This window comes from Styela clava, chromosome 10 (assembly GCF_964204865.1).
Source record: "Styela clava chromosome 10, kaStyClav1.hap1.2, whole genome shotgun sequence".
Taxonomy (NCBI): Eukaryota; Metazoa; Chordata; class Ascidiacea; order Stolidobranchia; family Styelidae; genus Styela; species Styela clava.
Window position 1 is genome coordinate 3,703,175 of NC_135259.1, and position 12,728 is coordinate 3,715,902.

Below are 12,728 nucleotides of genomic sequence, written 5' to 3' on the forward strand. Positions count from 1 at the left end.
TTGTTGTTGATTCAGTGCTCATACAATCAATTAATATGATGATATATTTAGCATGCTTGGATGAAAATGATAAGTTGAGACATCCTTTGCGCGTCGAGTACCGTACGGTACCGGTATGCCTTCCGACATATAAGCACGTTTTCTTGACACTTTGTTACCATTTGCACAGTAGGTATTGTAACCAAACACATTTAATATATTTATTCTTACTATTGAAGTTGTTAGTATAAACAGCCACCTTTCCATCTCCCATTACAAGAAGAGCCTCCACACAGTTGCAGGCTAACCCGTTAACCGCCGTCGCATGGCGAGTGGTCCATGGCGAGTTAGCCCTCATGGCGAGTTAGCCGTCAGCCATCGTACGTATATTTGGCAAGCTCTATGACGTGATTGTGATGTCGTAGTGACGTAATTTTTGGATGGCATAGTCAGGTGGGGGTTTGGATTGATATGTCGAAAAATTATGATGCTACGCCCACTAGAAGTATGTCAGGTACGAAACTACACGAGACCCCAAAATTTCTCACCATTATCATTATGCAGTTACTGAGTTGTGGCAGTATGGGTAGATTCTTTTGAAATGTACCGTAATACGGTACCGGTACCTCATTCCAGTATTTCTTTATTTAGATATCCCCTATTGTGAGCAGATAGGATTTACATAGTCATGACCATGAGATACCGTACATTCAGACATTACTGTATTACTATGTGTATTAGGACATACGCAAACTCTGACATTCCCATTTTGTTCCCTATTCCCTATTTTTTATAACCTTCTGAGATCATGAAATTATTTTAAAATCCTGATATTTACAGATTTATATAAGCTGGCAGATGCTGTTTAGCTATGAACCTTCAAAGTACCCGGAAAATAGAAAATGGATAATTTTGGTTCTGTTAATATAGCAATACACGCTTTCATATTGTGCTTTTTCATTTGTAATGGTAAAGCACAAAGGTTGTCCATAGCATACCATCCAACTAGTGGTGCCACATGGGATATATCTTTAACAGCTCAGAGAATGCGATGTGGCGTCAGAGGACCCAGGTCTACTGTAGTTGATTGGTACAAAGATGGCAAACGCATTACTGGAAATATGCGTGTATGGATAGCCAAACCTGATTATATTGATGGTGTTATCATAAGCTACATTATCTTCAAGACTTTATATAAATCCGACGAGGCAGTATACGCATGTAAAGCTCATAACAGTAGAGGTAATGCACAGTCAAGGCCAGCCACTTTGACAATTAGAGGTCCACCTGGCGTAAATATGCAATCTTCATCACCGGAAATTATAGCTGTAAGTTGGCATGAACAATTTTCGATACCCTGTGTTGGCAAAGGCCCACCAGATGTGGACAAAGTGGTTTGGAATTATAAAGGATTCAAAAGTTCTGCTGTTCATAAACCAGTAGAAATCTTGTATGGAACGCAGCATAAACCAGTGAGATTTCCTAGTTTGACTGCTCTTCCTAGGGAAGATGATGCTATGGCTAACAATATTTTGTTTTATGAAGTGTTTTGTGTGGTACATAACAGAAGAGGGAGTGCTAATTCAACAAAAACAAGAATTAACATAAAGCGTAAACCTGGAATCCCAACAGTGCATGAAATTGTTTCATCTTCTGGAGGAGCTAATGCATCAGTGTTTTGGAAAATATCGTCCAATGGTTTTGATAGAATTACATCTTGTTCATTACAACTGCATTCTAAACCAGATTTCATCAAATCTTTTTCACTACAAATATCTTCAAGATCAGGAATGAATGAAAAAGTTTTAACTGATTTAACACCAGTAACTGATTACACATTTATTGTGAAATGTTCTAATTCAATTGGTGCATCAGACTGGTCAAAAGAATATAGTTTCACCACTGCAGAAGGTTTTCCAGATCGTCCTCCAGGAGATGTCACTGTTACACCTGTTAGTGAAAGTCGCCTCGAAGTGTCATGGTTACCCGTTCCAGAGGTCCATGTCAATGGCATTCTTAGAGGATATAAAGTAAAATTGTTGCATGGCAATGGCGGCCACGAGGCAAGGAAATTGACTACTGTAGATCCTACTAAGACAACATTCAATTTTTATGATTTATCTCCTGGGAAGGCATTCTGTGCCAGAGTTTTGGCTTTCACCAATGTAGGAGATGGACCTTTGAGCACTTCTAGCTGTGCTGCAACCCTAAATCCAGCACCGCTTGATCCTCCTATCATTGAGAATGTCAAACCAGGAAGAGGACAAGTCACAGTAACATACAGAGATGGAAATAATCGACAAGGACAACTTCAAAATTGTACAATCATAATTCAAGATTCTGCCAAAATTAACCAGCAGCATCGTCTAGATGTACAACTACAAAATGGTCCTGTAGAAAATACTATACGATCACTTTTGCCGAATGCTGCATATAGCGTTACCATGAGATGCAATTCAGTAAATGAAGTTTCTGTTTTAAGTAATACAAAGTATTTCAGAACGCTAGAAGAAAAACCTAAATATGCTCCACGTAGCTTAACACTCTCTGAACACAATCATGCACTTGTAGCGTCATGGAGCTCTATAGATAACTCACGTCTGAATGGAAATTTTACAGGATACAACATATGTATTTCTTTCAAACTCGTGAAATGTTATGATTCTGTAAAGGCAACAAATTTTTCTTTTGCTAATGTTGAGGCTCAAGGTGTATATACTGTCGAAGTAGCAGCATGTACAAATGCAGGTTGTGGACCATTCCAATACAAAACTTTCATTATGTCTTCATGGACAACAATTACTCCAGTAACAGTAAATACAACCAATGTTGCTATGACACCTTCACCTAATAAAGATGAAAAAAGTGTTGTTGTGATTGTTTGCATCATCATTGGAATATTACTCATTTTATTTGGTGTTATTTTCATATCTCTACGAAAATTCAGAGCTAGAAAAGCTAGTAATACAAACAATAGTCCGACTGTGGTGTACACACCAGCGAATGGTCGAATGGCTGTTGGAGAGTATGATGAAGTTCCAAATTTGTCACGTAGTAACGCGAATACACTAAATCCTTATTCCACACCATTGCTTGCCGATTCCTCAATGCTTTCACCAGAAACAATGACAAAACTCGAGAAATTTAAATTTGGTCGAGAAAGATTGAGAATATTTAAAGTGCTGGGAGAGGGTGAATTTGGCTGCGTTTACAAAGGTAAATTTGAACCATTCGATACAGATGAACCCACTGGGTCCGATGGTACAATTGACGTTGCGGTGAAAACAATGAAAATGAATGAATTTGATGCAAGTGAACGAGAAGAATTTGTTAAAGAAGGATTGAGAATGAAAGATATGGATCACCCACATGTAATGAAATTAATTGGAATTTGCTTGCCCGAAGACGGTTCAAACACAAATGGTAATAACCAAATTCGACTCTCTGGGTTTGAAGCGGTGTCACCTCTAGTGGTTCTTCCTTTCATGATAAATGGTGATTTGCGGTCGTACTTGTATTTGGCTCGTAACACGAATGATGTTAAAGATTTAACCCTCAATAGATTACTTCATTTTATACATGACATTGCTAGTGGTATGGAGTATTTAACAATGAAAAACATTATTCACAGAGATTTAGCTTGTCGAAACTGTATGTTGGATGAAAAAATGCGAGTAGTCGTTTCTGACTTTGGACTTTCTCGCCAAATTTATTCAAGTAATTATTACAGACAGAGAAGAGTTGCAAAAATGCCAGTAAAGTGGATGGCATTGGAAAGTCTTGTTGACAGGATATACACAACCATGACAGATGTGTGGTCATTCGGCGTTACAGCGTGGGAAGTATTCACTTTTTGCCAAAATCCATATCCTGGAGTTGCCAATCATGAAATGCATGAGCTTTTAAAAGCTGGGACAAGGCTAAAACAGCCTAAAGGATGTCCAAATGATGTTTGGAATGATGCAATATTCCCATGTTGGGATCCAAGACCAGATGAACGACCCACGTTCATTGAACTTGTAGATATGTTAGCAGACTTTATAAAAGCTTATCCAGCTGACTATCAAGCATCAGAAGCAAGTGCAGCAAGTTATGTAAATGTTCTGCCTCCTGATCCTTATGAAAAATTATCATCACACACTGATCCATTACTAAATAAGGTACGTAGTAATACCGTATCAAGTTCTCACAATGAGGTACCAATGCCATATGAAACGGCGGTTGCATGTGGTACAACTAAAAACGGGAATTCACAAAGCCGAGATAGAAGTAGTAGCAAACGTCCTCTCCTCAGAATGCACGAAGATGACGATGAATTGCCTTCTGACAATCATTCTCCTAGAGTGAGCTATTTGTGATTACGGTACCTACATGAACCGAGGTTTTCAAATTCATGTTTATGTATAATCTATTTTTTATCGTTTGATTTGTTTTGTCTGAAGTAAGCCTACATCATGTTTGAAAGATTATCATATACAATATTTTAACCAAATTCCTGTTTCCTAGTTTATTCTTTATACATATTAATACCTCTTCATTATGACTGAAGACATGTCCATAATGTATTTTGCGAAAATTTAGTTCATAATTAATTTTAATTTTTCTTAGCAATAGCACCAAATTTTGGTATGTAAAAGTATTTGTTTCGAATGTTTTTTTTTTTGTAAACTGCTCTGATTGAAAAACATAACATTCTAAATTTATTCAAAACATTCATATTCTGTCCCCTTACACTAATTATTAAATATACTTATAAATGTACCAGAACATGAGGGATTTTTTACTATTTGCCACTACTAGAAGACTTTTCAAAACAAATTTTGAAATATATTATAAACCCATTCAAAAGGCTATACAGGGAGTCCTCGACTTGCGACGTTGTTTTGTTCTTGAGGAGCGGTGTAACCCGAATTTCAGTGTTAGTAGGAACATTATACTGTACAGTACATAAGTTACTCTATACATATCGTACTGTATCAGCTGCTTTACGCTTCGAGTCCATAACAAAGGGCAAAAAAAAATGATCAAACAAATTACGAAAAAAACGGCTTAAACAACCAAAATGGCGTGCAGTATCACTGAAACTGTGTATCATGTGACTGAAGCTTAGTGATTATTCGTTCATAATCGTAATAGTTCGCAATTGTCTACGTCATTCACAATGTAAATGACGAGAACCAATGAGCCCAAAGCACTGATTTTCTTGATCACAATGATCCAGTTTAAGGGCTCAGATATTACAGTACAGTATTATATTTTTATGGAGTGCGTTCGTAACCTCGAAACAGCGTTATGGAGTGCGCGTTCGTAACCTCGAAACAGCGTAGGTCGCGACCGTCGTAACCCGAGGACTCCCTGTATGGGTGAATGGTTAAAAATTGTATGAAATAATGGATAATGCTTTCTGCCTCACTCAACCTGGCGTTAGTAAGTTACTGTTTTTTTTCTTCTATTTTTGCTGAACAATCATTATTACCTTGACACTATATAATCTCTAATAAAAATAAACTATACAGTATTTGATGTTGATTATAATTTATTAATATGCTAATGTTGTGGAAAATTTAATATTGTGTATTTTTCTCTTTTATTTAATATTATCTGTCTTGCGTATTTTTTTAATTTATATATATTTTTTTTAATTGAAAGCACTCTACTAACAGAACCACGTTTTCACAACTTTTACCTTTTGTCCCCAATAATGTTATGGGATGAAATTGCATCTACCGCTCAATGATGATATGCTCTCATGGCTGTATTGATTACTTGACCATGAGCATTAGATATCAATTTCATCATTGACTCGCTTTTTCGAGTTGATGTTAATTTTTGCTTATGACTGCCCAAGGTGAATAATGGGATGTAAATATTAGGTATTTTATATTTGCTTGCCTTTTTTATGATTGAGTATTAAATAAAGCAAGTTTCGAATTTTTTTTTTTTTTTCAAACTAAATTTAAGCTCCCATTTGTTTTAACATTTTCCATTCCATTTTCCATTTCCATTTTGCATGATTTTTCTTTTTGGCTTCAAATAACTTTTTAGTAAAATTATTGCACTATAATTAAATGGTAATTTTAAAGTTTCCCAGCAATTTTATGAATTAATCATCAGCCGTGTCAAATCCACAAATGGTGGATGCTACATTTAATCTATAAGCTTTTCACTTTATTTAGTGCAGATTCCAACACCAAGTTCGTAACGAGTAAGAAACAAGTTTTGATTCTCTTTATATTATTCCCGTATTTGTAGCACAACAGATTCGCTGGTTTACAGTTTTTATATACCATTCCTGTTATTTTTTTCTAGTTAATAATTCCAATTTGTTGAAAAGCGCTGTTGCAAATCAATTCTTACATTTTCATTGATTGAATAACCAAAGTCAATTTCGAATTCATATCTGTTTTAAGCATATTTTGTTACTATATTGCATAACATTTTTATTGTTCATGGTGCTATTTTATTTTTGCTATTAGTTTGTAGACACTAACCATTGTGCTTCGAAATAAAAATGATTTTTTTAATTGCTACCTTCTATATTTCATTCGGATTGTTTATAAAATGGGGATTTTCTCCTAACATAAAAAAGGGGATTTTCCGGGTTTTGAGAAATGGAAGTCAAGACAGAAATTGAGACTTTTCTGCACCTGTTGCAAACAAATTTATGCTATACACTTACAAATAAAAAATAGTTGAATTTAAGAACATACAAGTCAATTAAGATGCACCTGTCTCAAATTCATCTCCAAGAAAGGATTGGAGATCGTGTAACGACTGAACCAATGCTGGTGATAAAACATCTGTAGGGTAAAGATTCTATTCTCCCAAATTTCAATTATATAATTTGTTGCCATGTTCGGTGATATGTCTTGAGTCGTAAATATTCGTCATGATTTCACTGCCAATTAGAATGTCGCCATTGACATGGATTAAATCGATAGCCCGAGGCGAATCACGCAAGGAAGCTATCGGAAACTAATGAGACTCGGTATAAGGAAATATAGCAATGAATTATTTCCGACTGTTAAGGTTTTAACAAGCCGAATGCAGTTAGGATCCCAACAGTAGTCTATATTTCTAATGTATTTTACGCATTTTTTTACATTGCAGAAATTGTTTATTGGACGAATTCAATGAAAAAACAATAAATCTTACTACTTTATGACTAGTATGAATATAGCCGGTTGCCCCATTTTTAGAAAGAAATTCCGAATTTATAGACAAATATTAAGTAAAGATGTTCAATACTTTGGCAATATTTACAGAGAATTTTTATCAATTTAGTAAATGTTTATTGTTTTGAATTTCTGTCAGATATTCTTAGTGACTCGGGATTTGCAACGTTAGGTTTTTGTATAATGATATTGTTCAATATCATAAAATTATTGCATTTATTAGAATCATTATAACACAAATGTAGACAGGCCTATTCTAACGACCAAAAAAATTTGATAGTATTTTTGAAATGTGGATTGAAATCAGTTTTCCAAGTATGCCTACACAATAACGAACGACGTTTTTCAGAATGCGAATTATGCGGAAATTCTACAAACGCACATAAAAAAATCTCGTGGAACAAAATCTGTAGCCTTTGTTAAAATATATTTCCTTATATACCAAATAAACAAAGTGTTTCATTTTACACAGTTATCAGAATGCAAAAAAAATCAACTAATACTGGATATAAAAAAAAACAAGGCAAACTTCACAAGGTCAAAACACTTTGTAGAATACGGTTAAAATTCGTTCATGAATGATATAAGCAAAATGAATTGAGGCGCATTGTAAGTACATACTGCCACTAAGCAAAACATTTCTCAAGAATTATTTCAAGCATCGAGCTCACGTAAGGTAAATTTAGTTTGGAATGGGAATCATAACTTGAATGGTTCGCTCGCTGCCATCTCCACAGCTTCGAGCCCAAATTCTTCTGCAGATTGATTCAATTCACGTCAACACCAAGTAACAAATTATGAGCGAGTTTGGCCAATTTTTCTGAATAATTCTCGAATTTCAGCATCCGCAGTTTCTTACAGCTATTTTAAATATGGCTAACGGTAAAAATCGACGCTCAGAACTAAAGCGTTATGTAGAATATTGCATTGGTTACTGTCACATGCAATAAAATACCATATAAAATAAGAATCCAATTTCTTATAAGGCTGTGGGGTGAATGGGAATGGTTGTTAATGTTAGATTGTGTTCTGGCTAAATAGCTATTACAATTTCTGATCATCATCTAGCGTAGTGGTGCATGTAGTAACTGAACCTTCTTCTCGAAGTGGTCTGTGAAGGCATATCTGATCTGAATTTCCATTGAGAAAGTTTCCTACCGCATTTCCATTTTCACTCGTAGGCATTCTAGGCCGTCGTCTGCGACTGAAAAAAGAATTGATTGTTATCGCAAGTTTACGGGCTGCATCTTAGACGTCCATTTTAGTATTGATAAAGCTTCCGTCCTACTATTCTAATGTTACATTGCATTAGTTTTACCTCTAAATTACTCTTGTTTATGGAACAGGATATGGCTTCTGTGATTATTGCAACACCTTTGTCACTGATTTTACAATTGAAAACAATTTCTTACTTGTAGCACATAGGACCAAATATGAGAACAAAACACAGAATCATTCCTCCGAATGTACCGAGTATTCCCGCGAGTATTTCATGTTGTGTTGTTGATGTTGCAGGCCGTGTAGCTTTCTCTATAAAATTAGAAAGATTGTAATTTTTATTGTGATATTGATTCTATGTTTTCGTTGCCCATTTGAAATAGTTTTTTTTTGTACAGGTGTCATTTTAGATTGTTCCATTTTACGTTCTGATACTACAATTTAAACAATTGAAAGAGCGACGAGTGTTATTCCCGAGCTCCGAACCCCATGGTAAATATGTCAAATATAAATTGCAAAATAAATGTTGTATTGCCAAATTTGCAGTAATAGTTTGACGAATAAACACATCCTACTTTGGATAAACAAACAGTAAGTAAGCAAGTCTAATAAAACTGTATTGAGTATAGTCATGAGCCGCCATCGCTCAAAGATCCGTCTTACATAATTTATATATACCTTCAGGATTCAGTATATATATATATATCATTATGGCGTACATTATAAAGAATTAGTAGATTACGAACTGTCGAAGCATATAATTGCATACCTCTTTCGGCTTCTGCTAATATGGCCTTGACATCTACTCCATTATTGTACTGGGAATAGTTCATGAAAGCTTTAAAGTATAACAATATTTATGAACAGTGAAAAGAATTGAAATAGTAATGAATCAATCAAAACAAAAAATTCTCTAGATACGGTTGTACTGCTACATAGTTCACAAAATGAGACTGTTCCCTTTCGCTGCACACGTAGCCTACGTCAATTGGTTTTGCATATGAAAGTTGTATAGAGTTAATGAAAAATATGTAATACCAACACACTCACCTTCATCTGTCAAGTCTAACTCTGGCATTCCGTGGTTATAAACTAAGACCCAGCTTCCAAGATAATCGTACACAGACTAGAAGAATAGAGTTCAGAAAAAATTATGCACTGAATGAGTGTCGATCGTTTAATGGGACGTTACTCTCTATTCAGACGAAAATTTTATTCTACTGAGAATTACGAAGCTACTGTTATTCTGTGCAATGTCACTTCAGTTAGACAAACTTGCTAACCATTAATTATGCTCATTTGGAATGTACAAATATATATATAGTGTTTTATATATCATATACGTATATGATAATATGCATCATTTATGCCATCGCTTGTATTCAAATCCATACTTACGGAAAAGGTCCCTAATTTGTAATCTTTCATAGCTAGTATGCTGTAATCCCCATGCCGATCTCCGTTTTCAGTCATCACGACAGGTCCAGCTATACCTGACAAAACAGATAGGCGTTAGATGAATGAGAAATTTATATCTATAGAGTATAGACAATCACTGATGTTGCAAAATTTTCACATACTAATATTATATTTTTGTATATATACCATGAATGGTGACATTTTTCATAAATCTCGATATCGCTCGCCCATCGCGAATGTTGATCCCGCGTTCATGACATTGTCGAACTGCATGGGCATATAGTAACACTGCGTCATGAAATCCTTCCACGAATTCGTTCACCTAAAATATTTATTTATAGAATAAATGTTGAAAGAAACAATAAAACAAAACTGGCATAAATTCATTTATTCCAAATAAAATTTACATCTCAAACTTTAATTTATATCAACCACAAACAAAAATTCTCAGGCCTCACCGTTCCGCTATGTTGAATGCCGCTCTTTTCGTACTCTTTGTTCATTTTTTTGACAAAATTTTTAAACCTTGGTGCATTGTTGGTATAAATTGTTATAACTTGTAAAGCTCTGTAAGCAAGTTTTGCAATCTCATCTTGGTCGTCTCCTAAAAAGGCAATATACACACTCATAAATAGAAATTTTTTTAAAGTGGCCCGGGAATGGTATTTCCTGACTCAGAGAAGAAAAGTAAATTTCAGCACGGGATTTATAGTAGCACAAATAGTTAATGTGGTGACTGTAACTGCACACCTATAACGTATAAAACTGAGCTTTCTTACCCCTTTTCCACGCCCCGTTGGCGTAATGCTCTGTATTCCGTAGATCGATGGTGTACCACATGTTACGTCTCGGATTTGCAAATCCGGTTTTGTACGCTCCAAGCATTACTCTGCGCACAACATCACTGGAAGCGCACATGAGCACAACTAAAATGAAAGTTCTAGTATATAACTATTTTATGGGAGCAATATGAACCTGCATGAAAAAAATCGCAACCAACAAGATAGCAAAAGTTATCGAAAGAATGTACCGTAGTAACTTTTAGTTTATCAATAAAGTCAAGAACGTTGTTAGTAAAACCTTCTTTCCCCCTAAATTACCTCTGGGGTCTCCCATGTCTGAAGCAATTCTTTCATCATCGAAGTCTCCGCTCGTAATATACGTAGGCCCATATAGCCTCATGTACGGATCACGATTGAGCACGTGATAAACAGCTTGCATGACGTAATGACATTCTCTAAATAAGGAAAAGATGTTCATTTGTGAAAGATGTAAATCGAAATTCTTGACTGAAATAAAGTGTAAGCGAACTTGAATTACACCGAATATGACTAGAATGAAGTAATATACAATCTCATAATCAATTATAAATGATGATTTGTGTTGCGATCTGCTTAGTATTTCTTACTGAATCTGGTATTATACTTCGATCGTTTGAGCGCGCCCTATACCAAGTAAGCGCTAATTTAAATTTGGTAAATAAAATTCAGTTTTTATTTAGTTGAATAAACTAACCTTTCTGCGGCAATTCCTTGAATGACATCTTCATACAACAAATGTATTGGTACTTTCGTTCCATAGCCAAGGTTATTGAATAAGATTGATATGAAGTAAGCTAAGTACAAGTAACTTGGAGACACCCTAATCAGAGTGGGGTAATCTGGGCCAGGCGTTATCCAAGCGGCTGGGGCACCACTCGTAATTAATGGGACGTTCCAGTTTTCTGCAAAAGCTGATACAATTGATGTTGCTTCGTTGCAAACAGGACCAAGAAACACTAATGGTGAATTACGGTCTCGACCTCTCATGTTACCTGGACTCCGCTTTCGTCTTTTAGCGTCCCTTTTGTACCCTTGTGTAGTGACAAATCCACCGACTCCAATATTTTTGCCATCAGGCATCGAGAGTGACCGATTATACATTGCATCATCATCGTAATATAAATCCACAACAGCAAGTGCCGCTCGTCTGCTACAAAATGAATCTCGATAGACGGGCTCTAATTTGTATCCTATTGCCGCCATGTCATTTTTGACTGAATTTACTGCATAATCAATCGCTGGCTGGACTAGTCCTTTTCGAAAAAGAAAAGGGTCTCGTGTGGGAAGAATCACTGCAAGTTTTATCGTCGTAAGTGAACCAAATGTGGGTTCTACCCCACGTTTAAATATTTTATGAAATCTATTCAACCTAGACTTAATTTGTCCTTGGATGACGACATTTCCATTATCGCTATGAACAGTTTTGTATATCAAGCATACAAATAGTGTCACAACTCTCCATAAGATGCGTATATTCATTTTCGGACTCGTATCTAAAATTTGAAAATGAAGTATTGCATATAATATCATATAGTTAAACACAGTCGTCATTACATCATTTGTAAACTAAATCGTTTCATTCCGCGGGTTTGTCGGCTATATTCGTATGGGATTAAACATTTTTGGAAGAGTGTCGCTCATGAGCTTTGATTTGCATGATATGAATGAAAAATAGGCAAAACAAGACCATTTGTCATTATATCCGAAGGTAACTAAGGTCTCAACGGGATAATATTGGATTGAATAATATATAGTTTTTATTATCCCAATTACCGGACAAGTTGAATAACAAGTGAACTATTGACTGGTTCTATCTATAAAGGTTAGGAAGCCAAGCGTGCGTGAGAATACTGCGAATGTTTCATTTGTCCGCGTGTTCATTACGATTTCCAAAACAGTTAAACGAGTTCTAAATATAAAGCAATTTTACATAGCCTTTTCACTACTTGACCTGAAAAATGTAACTTGGCCATAAACGGAGTTTTGTCATTTTGGAAAATGAAAAAAATTTTATTATGAGTATTTCCTCATACTCCATACATTGTTATGTTGAAATTTCATAAATTTTCTGAAACTTAATTTAAGCACCGTTCAAGATCATAACAATTTTCTACGC

The 12,728-nt window shown here is 35.3% G+C and overlaps 2 protein-coding genes across 3 annotated transcripts; one reads left to right on the forward strand and one right to left on the reverse strand.

Moving 5' to 3' along the window:
- The first annotated feature begins 819 nt into the window (after positions 1-819).
- Positions 820-6,509, forward strand: LOC120338493 (tyrosine-protein kinase receptor TYRO3-like). Its single transcript, XM_039406513.2, has one exon. The coding sequence runs from the start codon at positions 882-884 to the stop codon at positions 4,335-4,337; it is 3,456 nt and encodes a 1,151-aa protein (XP_039262447.2). The 5' UTR covers positions 820-881; the 3' UTR covers positions 4,338-6,509.
- Positions 6,510-7,564: 1,055 nt separating this feature from the next.
- On the reverse strand, positions 7,565-12,316 carry LOC120338492 (atrial natriuretic peptide receptor 3-like). Of its 2 annotated transcripts, XM_039406511.2 has the most exons (10): positions 11,307-12,302; positions 10,892-11,028; positions 10,571-10,717; positions 10,250-10,395; positions 9,978-10,113; positions 9,771-9,865; positions 9,423-9,498; positions 9,142-9,210; positions 8,567-8,684; positions 7,565-8,358 (listed from the first exon to the last, which is right to left on the reverse strand). In XM_039406511.2, the coding sequence occupies exons 1-10, from the start codon at positions 12,161-12,163 to the stop codon at positions 8,199-8,201; spliced, it is 1,941 nt and encodes a 646-aa protein (XP_039262445.2). In that variant the 5' UTR covers positions 12,164-12,302; the 3' UTR covers positions 7,565-8,198. The 2 variants fall into 2 exon arrangements, with proteins under 2 accessions (XP_039262445.2, XP_039262446.2); XM_039406512.2 differs by lacking the exon at positions 9,142-9,210 and having other exon boundaries at positions 11,307-12,316.
- Between the last annotated feature and the right edge of the window lie 412 nt (positions 12,317-12,728).

Coding starts and splice junctions, on each gene's coding strand:
- LOC120338493 (XM_039406513.2), top strand. CDS start 882: ATGGATAATTTTGGTTCTGTTAATATAGCAATACACGCTTTCATATTG.
- LOC120338492 (XM_039406511.2), bottom strand. CDS start 12,163: ATGACGACTGTGTTTAACTATATGATATTATATGCAATACTTCATTTT. Junction 10,396..10,570: donor CAACGGGGCGTGGAAAAGGG/GTAAGAAAGCTC, acceptor TTGCCTTTTTAG/GAGACGACCAAGATGAGATT. Junction 8,685..9,141: donor ATTAGCAGAAGCCGAAAGAG/GTATGCAATTAT, acceptor CTAATTTTATAG/AGAAAGCTACACGGCCTGCA.